This window comes from Echinops telfairi, unplaced genomic scaffold (assembly GCF_000313985.2).
Source record: "Echinops telfairi isolate 266 unplaced genomic scaffold, ASM31398v2 ScPeMD7_7407;HRSCAF=8445, whole genome shotgun sequence".
In the NCBI taxonomy this organism is placed as follows: Eukaryota; Metazoa; Chordata; class Mammalia; order Afrosoricida; family Tenrecidae; genus Echinops; species Echinops telfairi.
In genome coordinates, this window is record NW_022111307.1 from 7,257,629 (window position 1) to 7,272,148 (window position 14,520).

The 14,520-nt window shown below is 44.7% G+C and overlaps 1 protein-coding gene across 4 annotated transcripts in view; it reads right to left on the reverse strand.

Annotated features, from left to right (window-relative positions):
* The window catches only part of VPS8 (VPS8 subunit of CORVET complex), a 285,882-nt gene that overhangs the window by 41,799 nt on the left and 229,563 nt on the right, over positions 1-14,520 (reverse strand). For all 4 annotated transcript variants that reach the window (XM_045296423.1, XM_045296425.1, XM_045296426.1 and 1 more), the window contains 2 exons: positions 10,552-10,721; positions 5,259-5,424 (listed from right to left, as the gene is read on the reverse strand). In XM_045296423.1, coding sequence (XP_045152358.1) covers positions 5,259-5,424; positions 10,552-10,721 — 336 coding nt within the window. The remainder of the gene's footprint in view (positions 1-5,258; positions 5,425-10,551; positions 10,722-14,520) is intronic.

Genomic DNA, 14,520 nt, shown 5'->3' on the forward strand with positions numbered 1-14,520 from the left:
TCTCATCTCTAGTATTTAATTTAAATCTAACCTGTTTGTAATGGAAAGCTAAAGCTGACATATGAAAACAAGTCATTAATACTAATGTTCTTGTTTCATCCAACAGCATGTAGACCCAATCTCTAATTTACAGTGGGAATTCCAATATGCAAGCAGTATACAATAGTTACAGAAAATTATGACGGGTGAGCATTAATAAATACCAATTACAGAATAATTACATACTTGAAAGTTATAATACTTCCTTCTGACATTATTCATAAATTTGCTCTGAATGACAAAACAACTAAAAATTTAGAAATATAACCACTTTTAATTGCTGGCGAACAAAAGCAGCTTACTTTCCCCCAACTTCTCTCTGTGATTTTAGGGGGGCTGCTCCAGTGGAGCCCTGGCGCATAGTGGGTAGCAGTTGGGTTGCTGACCACAAGTCAGTAGTTCGAGGCTTCTCGAGAGGACGAGGAGCTTTCTGCCCCCATAAAGACCGACAGTCTTAACAACACCCAGGGCAGTCCGGCCCTGTCCTGAGCCGGACTCGACCGGAGGGCAGCTCTGTGCTTATTTCCAGTCCCCTTCTTTCTGAATGGCGAGTGAAAACAGCAAAAACCCAAACCTACCATTTTACTAACATTCCTCACGCTCCACTGACAGACACATCTGACTTATACAAACCTCAAAATGTCTTCCGCAGTGTAGTAGAGAACTCCCCAACAAATGACTAGTACGATCTGGTTTTTCAGAGTTTTCAAGGCGGGGCACGTTGAATGTTTCTGATACACAGCAGCATGTTAGTGCAGTCCCAGCTCCCCAGAGCCCCAAGCCCTGCGAATAAGACCTACTGCTTACACGGTCACCTGCCAGATCCCTGATGCTTTTTCTTTTACTTCAACCAAGTGGTCCACTGATCAACAGGTTATCATTTGAAAGATAATTAGCAAGCTAATTTCTGTTAATGCAAACAATATTTGTTGCTACAAATTTAACAAAGAAGTAATCAAATATGAAACAGATTATTTGACTATATTAATACAAGTGCAAAACATTTACTGAGGAAAAAAACCCAGAGATTCTGACAAAAGTGTAAGGTCTATCCAAAGGTTTCCACGGAGGGATTATAAGCCTGAGTGTGGAAGGCAGGAAAGAAAGGGAATTTGGGTCACCTCTCCCATTTGTGAGAAATCAAAGTGCTTCTTCCAGAGGAAAGCTGACCTCGGGGTGGAGTAATAACTCTCGTCACGTCTGTGTATACCTGAAGACAAGTAACGAACGTGGCAGGGCTCTGGGCTGTACACATGGACCAGTGTGAGAAGAGGAGAGAGGAGCAAGCAGCAAGACCTCCTTTCCTCTAACAGCCCGGTTTTGGGGGTACCAAGGGCAGACTGTTAAGTGGGAGTCAAAGAGTGACGACACGAAAGTCATTTATCAGACTCTTGGAACAGGATGAAACAAAAAGCTATTTGATAGAAGGATCATATTACAAAGGCAGCATAAGCTCCAAATGCATTCAGTATCTTCCACGCATAGAAAAGCAACAGGTGGAAGCTGGTTGATTTCCGAGTCTTGGGGACCTGGGGGGAAGTGCAGTATCTTACTATAGCTCTTCAATCCACATCTCCGTCCAAACCAAAAAACCAAACTCCCTGCCACAGAGTCGATGCTGACTCATAGCAACCCTACAGGACAGGGCAGAACTGGCCCTGGGGGTTTTCCAGACTGTATGGGGTGGGGCCATGCAAATGAGAATGTGAAACGTAAGGCAGGGAACCCACTGCCATTCCTGTGTATATCCGAGAGCCACCTTGGAAGCAGAGAGAGAACATCCCAAGGAGCTACCAAGGAAGAAGAATGACCAGTGGAGCATGGTGGAAAGCCCTGCCTGAAACTGTGACTAAGAGACTGGGAGGCAGAGCGCAGGTGGGCTTCCTGGCTCCAGGAGGAGCATGGGTCATGGAACCAAGTGGCTGAGAGGCTGAGAAGAGGTGCTGCTGTGGCCCAATGACGGCATCCTCACTGTTTCTGATGCTGGCTTGTGGTAACCTGTTCACTTTGCTAATGAACCCTCCTGCTGGTGAGGCCTGTCTGTGAGCTGTGCGTGACTGCTGAAACAAACGACTGAAGCCGGCGGGGGGTGGAGTGTCACGTTCGGACTAGGGAAAGGAGGCGGAAGGGTGGAGGCATGTCTGAGCTCTGCAGTTGGCCTTAAACTGATGTGGGGCTGGATTCTCTGTCTCCCTGTGTCGGCAGGGAGGTCAGATGTAGGCCTCGTGCGGGTCTGCAAGGCCTAGATGCTCTGTGCAAGCACTTGGCACAAGCAGAGCTGACGGATTTCCTTCACAGAGAACACAGTAGACTTTCCTGAAATAAACTTGAACAAGACATCATAACATATTTTGAATATTTTAATCTTAGGAGCCCCGGGGCACTGTGGGTTAGGCATTGGGCTGCTAACACAAGATCAGTAGAACTGTAGGCTACCTCTATGTACCTATAAAGAAGTCAGAGTCTCAGAAATCCAAAAGAGCAGTCTATTCTGTCCTCTAGGGTCATTATGAGTTAAAAATGGACTCAGGGGCAGTAGGTGGGTGGTATGGATTTTCATGTTCAATTTTCTTACAAGTGAAAATGTGAATCGTTTACACAACACAAGACACTGTGACCGGTAAAGCCAGTGCAGTGAAGACCTATCGGTGCTGCCAGGTTTCAATAAAGCCAGAATGAGAGCGAACACGGTGGGAGTGCGGTTGGGTGGGAAGTAAATGGGGTCTGGGGAGAATGAAGAGGGTCACAGATCTTGAGTTTGAATCCTGGCTCGGCTCTGAGCTACAATTCCTTCAGCTGTTAGCCAATCGCCCTCATCAAGCTGCTGTGAAGGCGAACTTAACACAAACCACGCGAAAACATCTAACGGATCAGGCCTTGCCACCTCCCTTCTTATGTCACCAATCCACAGGACTGCTTAACAGCCTTCAAAAGAAAATCAAGGGATGCAGCTAGGAGAAAACGTTGTAAAAAGACAAAATGGTTACTTTGAAATTAGAACATCCTAATTACATTATACAGGCTGTAACTCTCACCATACTTATTCAATCTGTATGCTGAGAAAATTATCAGAGAAGCTAAGACTATCTGACTACATGAACACGGCATCAGGATTGGAGGAAGGCTTATTAAGCAACTTGAGATACACAGAGGACACAGCCTTGCTTGCTGAAACGAAAAGCACTTGAAGCATTCGCTGATGAAGATCAAGGACTGCAGCCTCCGGCACGGATTACAACTCAACAAACAGAAAACCAAAAACACTGGACCAATGAGCAACATCGTAAGTGGAGAAAAGATGGAAGTTGTTAAGGTGTTTTAGGTGAAGCTGATGGTGGAATATACATATGTATATACATGCGCTCTATATGGATTTAGATTTCATCTTGCTTGGATCCATGATCCCTGTTAATGGAAGCAGCAATCAAGAGATCAAATGATGAGTTGGACTGGGTGAGTCCCCTGCACATGACCTTTGTAGAGTGCTGAGAAGCAGGGAGGTTCCTATGAGGACTAAGATGCGCCTGACCCAGAGGAGGTTGGGGGGAAATGGGGATGTCCTAACAATGAGTACAAGAAAGAAGAAAATGTTCTAAAACTGATTGTGGTGGTGGCTGTACAGTCTTTTTCATATGTTTGAACGATTGCATTGTATGATACGTGAGTTATATGCCAATAAAGCTGTTACAAGAAAAGTGCCGGACCCCACGCCATCACGGTATTCCAGTCGCCTCCTGTGCCGTGACAGCTGGATACTGAACAGGGAGGACTGCAGAGCATCAGTGCGTCTGCATGGTGGTGCTGGAGAAGAATAGTGGAAGTTCCATGGCTGCCAGAAGAACAGACGGTCTGTCTGGGAAGAAGGACCGCTGGAATGCTCCTTGGAGGCAAGGGTGGGAGACTTTGTCTCACATACTTGAGACGTGATGTCAGGAGAGGCCAGCCTCTGGAAAAGGAGCCCGTGCTGGTAAGAGAGGGGCTGTGAAGAAGAAGACAACCCTCCACCACACTGACTGACAGATCCAGCGTCTGCCACAATGGGCTCAACCCCAAAGGCAGCTGGGAGGATGGTGAGGGAGCGGGCAGCAGGTTCACTCTGTTGGACACAGGGCTGCTTGCTATGAGTAGCATCCGACTGGATGGCGCCTCACAATTCTGCAAAGGAGGCAGAGCAGCACACTGCCTCTTCAGTGAAACTTTTATGGTGCCAAGTTCTGCTCTACACCGAGCAGTAGAGTTCAAACTTGCTGCACTGCCTGATCTTCTAGAAAAAACTAAAACGGTCAGCTGGAAAGTAGGCAGATGTTACATACAGGTCAATGGTCAAACTCTAAACTCTACAGTTCATTTTCAAATGAACACCATTGCACAAGTTCTTTGAAGAAAGTTACCCAGCTGAGAAAAATCTCATATAGAGCACATATAAATGCATATGTATATTCCACCATCAGCTTCACCTACAACACTGTAACTCTGCACACCTGAACCTAACTCAGTACTGCAGCATGCTGACCTGTTATGCTGCCAAAGGGTCTTAAGTAGGCTGAAGTGTGTGTGTCCTCTGTTCAATCAGACTGTCAACTCCATGGAAGGAATAGTCTTGTTTACATGTGATACCCCTTCTTATAGGATCTTTGACTTGTTGGATGGGTCTCATTTAAATGGATCCAATACACAAACCCCTGTTTTTCAATGTTGGACGGAGGACAGGTTCATCAGACAATGCATAAGACTGAACAGAAGATATTGTGCACTGTGCACACATTAGGTAAATTTGTCAAAGCTTTTAAGGTAGGATTGACACTCAAACCCAACTCACTGCCAGAGTGGATACAGACTCATAGCGACTCTGTAGGGCAGGGCAGAACTGCACATGCGGGTTTCAGTGACTGTCACTGTCTATGGGAGTAGAAAGCCTCATCTTTCTCCTGAGGAGAGGCTGGTGGTTTTGAACGTCGACCTTGTGATTAGCAGCTCAATGCGGAATCTCTATGCCACCACAATTGGCACAGTGGCTGCAAAAAGTGTGCTAAACACTTGTGAGGAGAGTGCAGGTCCCTGTAACGTTTCCTTCTGTTACTTGTGAGCTAGCCATGGATCAGAGAGCCTGGATGGCCACCAGCAACAACAAAAGACCTGAGGAATATTAGGTCAGGCCCAAGGGATGGTCGTATTGGGTAAGAAAACCCCCCTCTCCCTGCCTGTGAAATAGGTCTTACCTGTGAGGCGGTTATCCGTCCCTTCTTCAGTTCAGATGAATTTTCACTTAGTTTTCCTACTTTGTTGCTTGAGCTGCATTTGTAGCATGTCCATCTTGTTTGGCCCTCGACTTCAATGGTACACTCTTTGTTTTGCAGACAAAATGAGTGATACAAATGGCCACAGCTGGAAAATGAAGGCAATCCATCTTTACTTTTCATTACCATGAAATCCATAAACATGAGCTATGCTGGCGTGTATTTCTATACAACGAAGACTTCCACTATGCTGGACTTTACACCCATGATTCTACAGGCAGGAAACGAGACAGGGAAATCACTTGTTGCTGCCTTTCTCTCTTTTCTAAACCAGGCGGACCTAGGTGGACGCTAAGGTAGGAGGAGAATCAGCGTTCTCTGACTACAAACCACCTGGGAAACCAGCTGAACTCCTGTTCACACTTCACAAACTAGAAATGCGTTGACTATCTGTAGAGAGTTAATTACAGAAAATCACGATGATGCTGAGTGGTCTGCCTCATCAGAGTCAAGGCAGGATTTGTGCTTTGGTTAAGCATTTCCGGAAAGGTCAGTACGAACCAAATGCTTCGTGGGACTCGGTACTTTGGTTTGGAGGTTCGGGTTCATGGTGTCATGAGACATCCCAGTTAACTGGCCTAATCACCTGTTCGGTGCGTCTCTCTCCTGGGTGATTGCATACTGCCTGGGCTCTATGAGTAGGCACTCCAGGCACAACAAAGGGTCTCTATTGCCTGGAGCAAGAGGGGAAATTGTCCAGAGTAAGAGGAGGACAAGAAATGCCTGTACAGCCACTTTGGCTATGAGACCAGACCAGCACCTTGCTTCCACGACTACTTACTTCCATCAAAAGACTCCATTACAGAACCCTGATCTAAAGGGAGGAATGTAGAACCGAGTTTAAAATTCTTATGGATTTGAATCCAGGTTTTCCGGCGCTATGGAAGCTGAATGAACCATTGAAGCTATTGCCCTGAGATAACCTTTGAACATGAACCAAAAATATCCCCTCCAAAAACTGAAAACCAAACCACATACTGCCAGTGAGTCGGTTCCAACTCATAGTGACCATATAGGTCAAGTTAAAACTGCCCATCTGTGTCTGAGACAATAAATCTATGAGAGTAGGAAGTCTCACCTTTCCCGCACAAAATAGCCCCTCACATCTTCTTCAATCCAAACAATAACTTAACTAGTGTATATCTTCCATGGATACATATAGGTTTGACAAAGCTCATCTATGTATATCTACCTTTGCTGCAAACATACCCAGGAATGTGGTGGACCACCCAGTGGGCAGAGTTAGGCAAACTTCTTGACATAGCCAAACACCTCGAGGGAATGAGTTGTTGGGCCTGGGGCTTCAGGACCATAGTCTTGGGGGACATCAAGGTCAAGTCACATAGTCTAGCTCACAAAGACAATGTTCTACATCCTACTTTGGTAAGCAGTCTCTGGGGCCTTAAATGCTTAGGAGCAGCCATCTGAGGTACAACTATTGGCTTCTTCCCTTCTGGAGGACAGAAGAGCAATGACAATGGAAAGACATGTGGAGACAGGTAGTCCAGTGGTCTAGTGAACCACGCACACACCTGTCCCCAGAACCCGGCACCAGAACAACTAGAGGATCCTTGGCTACTGTTTCCAACTGCTATAAAAGAGACCGCACCTGAAGGTTCTGGACAGAGTGGGAGAAAAATGTGGAATAAAAGTCAAAGTGCTAAAAATAAGGCCAGGCTTAAGGGATAGATAAGAGATTAGAGGAAGCCTCAAGACTATGGCCTATAGTTACCCTTCAGGTCTGACACGGAACTCACCCTCAGGACACCCTTTTTATTTTATTTTTTTCAAATCATTTTATTGGGTGCTTGTACAACTCTTATCACAATCCATCCATCCATTGCGTCAAGCACACTTGTACATTTGTTGCCATCATTGTTTTCAAAGCATTTTCTACTTGAGCCCTTAATATCAGCTTCTCTTTTCCCCCTTCCCTCCTCCCATCCCTCATGAACCCTTGATAATTTATAAATTACTATTATTTGTTCATGTCTTACACTAGCCGATGTCTCCCTTCACCACTTTTCTGTCATCCAGCTCCCTGGGAGGGGGTTATAGATAGATCATTGTGATCGGTTCCTTCATCTCCCCCCACCTTCTCCTTCCCCTCCTGGTATGGCTATTCTCAATATTGGTCCTGAGGGGTTTATCTGTCCTGGATTCCCTGTGTTTCTAGCTCTTATCTATACCTGTGTGTACATGCTCCAGTCTAGTCGGATTTATAAGGTAGAACTGAGGTCATAATAGTGTGGGGGAGGAAGCATTAAAGAACTAGAGGAAGGTTGTATGTTTCATCCATGCTATACTACACCCCGACTGGCTCATCTCCTCCCCACAACCCTACTGTAAGGGGATGTCCAGTTGTCTAAAGATGGGTTTTGGGTCCCCACTCCCCACCATTTACAATGATATGATTTTTTGTTCTGGGTCTTTGATGCCTGATATCTGACCCTATATGGAAGAAGCTGGTGTGCTTCTTCCATGTGGGCTTTGTTGCTTCTCAGCTAGATGGCTGCTTGTTTATCTTTAAGCCTTTAAGACCCCAGACACTGTATCTTTTGGTAGCCGGGCACCATCAGCTTTCTTCACCACATTTGCTTATGCATAATCGTCTTCAGAGATTGTGTCGGGAAGGTGAGGATCATGGAATGCCAGGTTAATAGAACAAAGTGTTCTTGTGCTGAGGGAGCACTTGAGTAGAGGCCCAACGCAGGACTCCCTTTTTAGCTAGACAAGTCATCAGGGATTCGACAAATCATCAGGGAATAGACAATTCAGGGAAATAACAACACTTGGGAGGTATATGGACCTTAGAATAATCAACCATTTTAGATCAAAAGGGCAACATTTACCCAAGGACAAAGCTCAGAAAGGTAATAAAAGAAGGAATAGAAACAGGAATACAAGAAATGAAACAAATGATGTTACGTTGTGGGGACTGCAATGAATGAGATGAAGCGAATGATTGAATGAAAAATACCGACTGTGCTCTGTAACGCCAACTCCCCCCAAAAAGTTCTGAAAAAAGAATACCCGTCTTCAAAATTATACAGTTAAGAGCTACTTACATAGGAGGAAAGTCAACAACAATAATTGGAGAGATTGGAAACTTAGGGTGGCAGGGAGTTTATGTTAATGGAGGAGGAGCAATTCACAGAAGGAAGGTACGAATGGGTGCACGACTCACGATGTGATCAGTGTCACTAAATTCCACATGTGAAGACTCTTGGGGTGAGTTTTGCTATGCATGTTCTCAACAACCAAAACAAATTATTAAACATCCAAAACAATGTGTCTCTACCATAGCAGATTCTTACAATAGTCCTACGAAGAAACCAAGTTACCAAATGAACCTCTTGGAAGGTGGGCATCGCATTTAGAAACGTGCCTTGAAAACCAGTGGCTTCTGGGAGGAATAAGGCTCCCAAAGTAGATTCTCGAGTCAGGTTCAGTAAGATTCATCCAACCAACCAAAGCTCCAGTGACGAAGGAAACCACCTTTTAAAATGTCCTTGTACAGCCAGATGGCATTTTCTCGGGCATAAATAAGGCAGCTCCCCCTTATCTCAGAGCGGCTAAGACTCTAATATTGGAAGCAGCTATGAGTCTTCATCGGGATGATATCTCTCTCACTACTGTATTTAGCTGCTCTGCCTGCAGTAAGACTGACCATTAGTTCCACTGCTCACAAGTCTACTCCTCTCTCCCAAAGTGTCTTGAATTTCAAAAGATGGTACACGCTATCTATACTTGCTGTCTCCAAATTGTCCTCTATTCTCCCTTGAATCATCTCTTAATCAGGCTTTCATCCCCACCGCTCCCCTGAATCAGTGCTTATCACGATCACCAATGATTTTGCTGTTACATTAAAGGGCAGCTCCCAGCCCGCACTTTCACTAACAGTAAGTAGCATTGGACAAGTCCTTGAAAAACCTTCAATTGACTAGAAAGGCCCATCCTCTTGTCATTATCCATTTCTTCCTCCGTCATCTTTGCTGATTCCTCCTCATCACTTTAACTTGAAGCATCAGTGTCCCAGAAGTCAATCATTGATTTTTAAATTTTTACTGGTATCCTTGTTCTGTTAGTGATTACATTCAGTCCTAGAACTTTAAAATACCACCTATATGCTGACGACTTACAGGGCTATACCTGCAGCCCAGACAGATCTCTCCTCTTAGCCCTCTGTCTCCTAAGAATTCCACTTTGGATGTCTAATATGCACATGAAAATAAAAATGTCCCAAACAAACTTCTGATTCCCTTACGCATCTACTCCACACCCACCCCAGGCTCTCCTGCAATCTTCCACATCTTAATGTATTGCCACTCCAAGTTTTCAGGGCAAAAAAATTGGAGCCATCCTTGACTTTTCTCCTTTCATTAAAAAAAAAAAAATTGGGGCAGAATTGGGTTTAGACGCAGATCAGTTTTCCATTCAGTAATGCATACACATTGTTTCATCTCATTCATGGCAATTTCCTCAAACCAACATCTCTTATTTCACTTCCTGTATTTCCTGTTTCTATTCTTTCTTCTTTATTAACCCTCTGAGCTTTGACCTTGGGTAAACAGTGTGCTTTTGATATGAGATGGTTGATTATTCTAAGGTGCATATGTATACCTGCTTAAAGCTATGGTTTCCCTTACAGACCCATTGTTCAGTTGAAAAGGGAGCCATGGGGTGAGTTCAGCCCCAGACTTGAAGGGTGACAATGGGCCCTAGTCTTAAGGGCTCCTCCAGTCTCTGCTGGGCTAGTAAGTTTGACCTTCTTTACGGATTTTGAAGTTCATTACACAATTTTCTTCCACCTATCCAGGACCTTCTAAAAATGTGGTCTCTTTCAGAGCAGTTGGCAGTGGTAGCTGAGTACCATCTAGTTTTTCTGGTCTCAAGCCATGTAGACTGAGAGTGGAGTAGGCCATTAGTCGATTGGTCTAATTGCTTCCACGGGCCTTTGATTTACTTCACTCTTCTTTCTCTGGACAGGAAGATGCCACTAGTTGTTGACTGTTCCCTTTCTTTGTGCCTGGCCAGTCCCAGCTCTTCCTCACTCCCCTTCAGAATGCAGGGCCCCCAAGGGTTGGAACGTCTGTTCACTGCGACAATGACGGATTCAGTGCCCTCCTGGAATGATGCATCATGGGTATTCCTGCCTAGTCAGCACCAGGCCGGGACACACATTATGCACACAATGTTTCCTTCCTTCTCTTACCTAAAGACAATAATTTCATCAGCCATTTCTTGGCGTCTCTTGTACTGCTGCAAACATACGGAGCAATAATCCTGCTTGGGATTCAGTCCTCTTGTGACGGAAGCTCTCAGATTACAGAGTGACCAATGGAGATCTTGGTTGAGAAGGCTAGTAGTTGTTTCCAGCAAGGTCTACGAAAGAATGGAACAAGACAACAAGAAAATAAGGATCAGCAGATAGACCTGGAACTATCTATTGTTTTGTATTTTGTCCTTACTTTTCTCTCACCCTATGTCTATCTACATAAGATAGACGAACAATCCTCAGGAGACCCAACGGGGCTGGTGGTTCTGGGGGGACATGTGAAAGAAGGGGGTGAAGAGCGGGAGTGGGGAGCCAACAAACTCGGGGATAAGGGAATAACAAGAGATGGGGTTTGATCAAGTGCAATGTATCTGGGAGGAAACACTGAGAGCTGAGTGGAAGATGAGCATGATAGTCGTATAGGAGGTATGTGAAAGGAAATAGAGGAAAGAATAGGAAGCAAAAGCTATTTATAGAGGTATACCTATAGGTATATATGAAAATATATTAATCTATAGTGAAAGGGATCGAGGCCAATGTACATATATTTATATGTTAAGTATTAAGATAGCAGACGGACTTTGGGCCTCTACTCAAGGCCTCTCTCAGCACTAGAACACTTTGTTCTAATAACCTGGCACTCTTCCCAACATGATCGCTGAAGACAAAATGTGTGCATAAGCAAATGTGGTGAAGAAAGTGGATGGTGCCCAGCTATCAAAATATATAGTGTCTGGGGTCTTAAAGGCTTGAAGATAAACAAGCAGCCATCTAGCAGGGAAGCAAATAAGCCCACATGCAAGAAGCACACCAGCCTGTGTGATCATGAGATGTCGATGGGAGCAAGGGAGCGAAACACCCAAAACAAACAATCATATCGATGTGAAAAAGGGGGGCTGGAGTGGAGACCCAAAGCCCATCAGTAGACAATTGGACATCCCCCCACAGAAGGGTTACAAGGAAGGGACAATTCAACCAGAGTGCAGTATAGCACTGACGAAACACACATCATTCCTTTAGTTCCTGAATGCTTCCCCCCGCCACTACCATGACCCAGTTCTGCCTTACAAATCCGGCTAGACTGGAGTACACGCATTGATACAGAGAAGAGCTCTGGACACGTGGGATCCAGGACAGATAAAACCCTCAGGAACAGTAGTGGGATCCAGGACAGATAAAACCCTCAGGAACAGTAGTGAGAGTAGCAATGTCATGAGGGTAGGGGAATGGTAGGGGCTGCAGTGTGGGGGAGAATGGAGGAACGCATCACCAGGTTGGATATTTAGCCTTCCCTCCCCAGGGGGACGAATAACAGGTGAGTGGAGGGAGACAATGAAGGAAATAACGACAATAATATATAATTGTTCAAGGAGTCATGAGGGTGGGAGGGAGGGGGGTAAAAGGAGCTGATACCAAGGGCTCAAGTAGAAAGAAACTGTTTTGGAAATGCTGATGGCAACATATGTACAAGTGTGCTTAATACCACTGAATGATGGATTATTATGATTTGTAGGAGACCCTCAATAAAATGATTAAAACAACAACAACAAGAAAAATAAGTGAAAGCTTAAAAAGTGAGGAAAAGGGTTCGAGAGAAAGAGCACTGGCTGAACTATGAGTAAGTAAAACTGCACTGTGTGGTTGGTTGTTGCCTGGAGTGGAGTGGGACTCGAGGGGACCCTGCGTGTGCAGTTTCCCCGGCTCCACAGCGTTTCAGGGCGGTGACCTCCCAGTGATCTTCCTGCCAAGACCGTCTTCTAAGGTGCTTATGGGTTTGTTCAAACCAACAATCTTTCAAGGAGACGACTGTTCCACCATTTGTGCCTACACAGGGGCAAAACTTACAGAGGAAGTCAGCATCAGAAAACTCTAAGTTTAAACAGTTGATTTTAAAGAGCAGAGCCCTGATGAACAGATACATTAATATTCTCAAAACAATTATTCAAAGATTGTCACTAGCTTCTATGGAGAAATGCATGCCCTGTTGTTTTGTCACTAGATCACCACTTTCAAATTACTAGGTAAGCCCGAATCTACTTAATTATTACATTCATGTCAGACCTCTTGGAATGGCTCAAAGTTTCATAACAAAGGACACAGCCAAGGGTGGATCCCTGAGTTGTTGTGGCAACTGCAGTCATGGCCATGTTTCAAATAACCTTTTCACTGGAAAAGCTAATGGCCTTTCCTCAGTTTTCATCTCCCTCGGTCAGAGATCACATTTTCCTGATCAGCACTTACGAGTCATTTGAATCTACTCCAGATTACGACATCTGCCATTAAGTCACATAACAACACTTTCACAGCTCTCCCAGTGAGCCACTCTCAGGGTTCTACATATACTTACAATATACTTAGTTCTCAACATCCCTCTGTATCTTTTAAATGCCCATTCAGCTTCTACCCTGTGAGTCCCCGAGGTGCAGGCAGAGCTTGGATCTGCCACACTCCTTGCTGCAAAGTGTAATCTTTTACCCTGACTGCTCATTCTCAATGTCTGAGTGCCCCACTTTTGCCCAGTCAACCGCACATGTTCCACTTCTTCAATGGTTCCAAAATTGGCAAAAAATTTCAGTTTTACATTCAGCTTTCTGTCTGCTATTGATGCCTCTAGGGAATCAAGGTTCATACCAGGCTAGGCTTAGGCAACATCGAAATTCTTACAACACTTTAAGATAAGCACAGACACCGGGATTTTATTTTTCTTCTCTTTAGAGTTTTAAAACATCAGACACTGTGCCTAACAAGCCTAAACAGCACTTTTCCTGGGAGGCGTCATGAGTCGTTTTGAAATACAAGGGAGACATCTGCAGACCAAGTTGGCTTTCTGAGCAGTGAAGCTGCAGGCGATTTTGAGTGAAGGGAAGACTAAGGATTATTTTTGGTTAGTGACAACTATTAAAAGATTTTAAAGAAAACTTGCTTCCGTTTATGTGGCAGTTTCCTCTACTCATTCTGGTCCTTCCTTTTCATGGGTAACATCCTTGGATTCAGTTGTTTGTCTAGAAAAGTTTTTCGTACTTTCCATTTGAAAAACGGAAACAGGTGCATTTCTCCTTGCCAGTAAATAAAAAAAGATAAAGTAAATATGTGTACTAGATGTCCCAGCATTGTGTATTTAAACGTGTGTATATGTAAGGGTGGAGAAAGGTTTTAAAGATTAAAAACAAAAAACACACCAGAATCCAACAAACTTCCACTAAATAGAAGGTAATTTTAAGAGAAAAAGCGTGTTTTCGTTGTTAGGCGTCATCTACTCAGTTCAGATGCAAAGCCACCTCACAGAAAACAGGGACACACAGCCCAGTCCTGCAATATCCTCAGCAGTACTGTGTTGGAGCCCATGCTGAGTCTCTGTGTCTGTCCATCTCCTCTTCTTCACTGCCCCCTTTACCAGGCCCGATGGCCTTCTCCTGACACGTCCAAGTCACACGAGACGGAGTCTCGCTGCCCTTGCTTGGAAGGAGCACTCTTGGCTGCACTTCCAAGACAAATTTGTGTGCTCCCCTGGGGTTCCATGGTACTTTCAAGATTCTTTGCCAATACCGTAATTTGAACACTATTATTCTCCTGCAGGTTTCCTTATTAATTGCCCCGCTAACATATACATTTAAATATTAATAAATACGAGGACCACATGGCCACTATGAGACATGACGTCCCTCACTGACCCATAGTCCTACAGGGGACAACACTGGAGACACAGTGTGGGAATTGTGCATCCTGCCACACAGAGGCAAAACACTAAGGGGGTGCAACAGAACAGCAAGGGAACGGAGCAGTGAGGTCCCCAGGAAATGCCAAAGGTGGACTTTGGGGCCAGGGCGTGGTGCCCCAACAGACTGGACTGGAAAACACTCCTAAAGGCCAACAAACAGTCCTTGAACTAACTACAAGCTTTTCTTT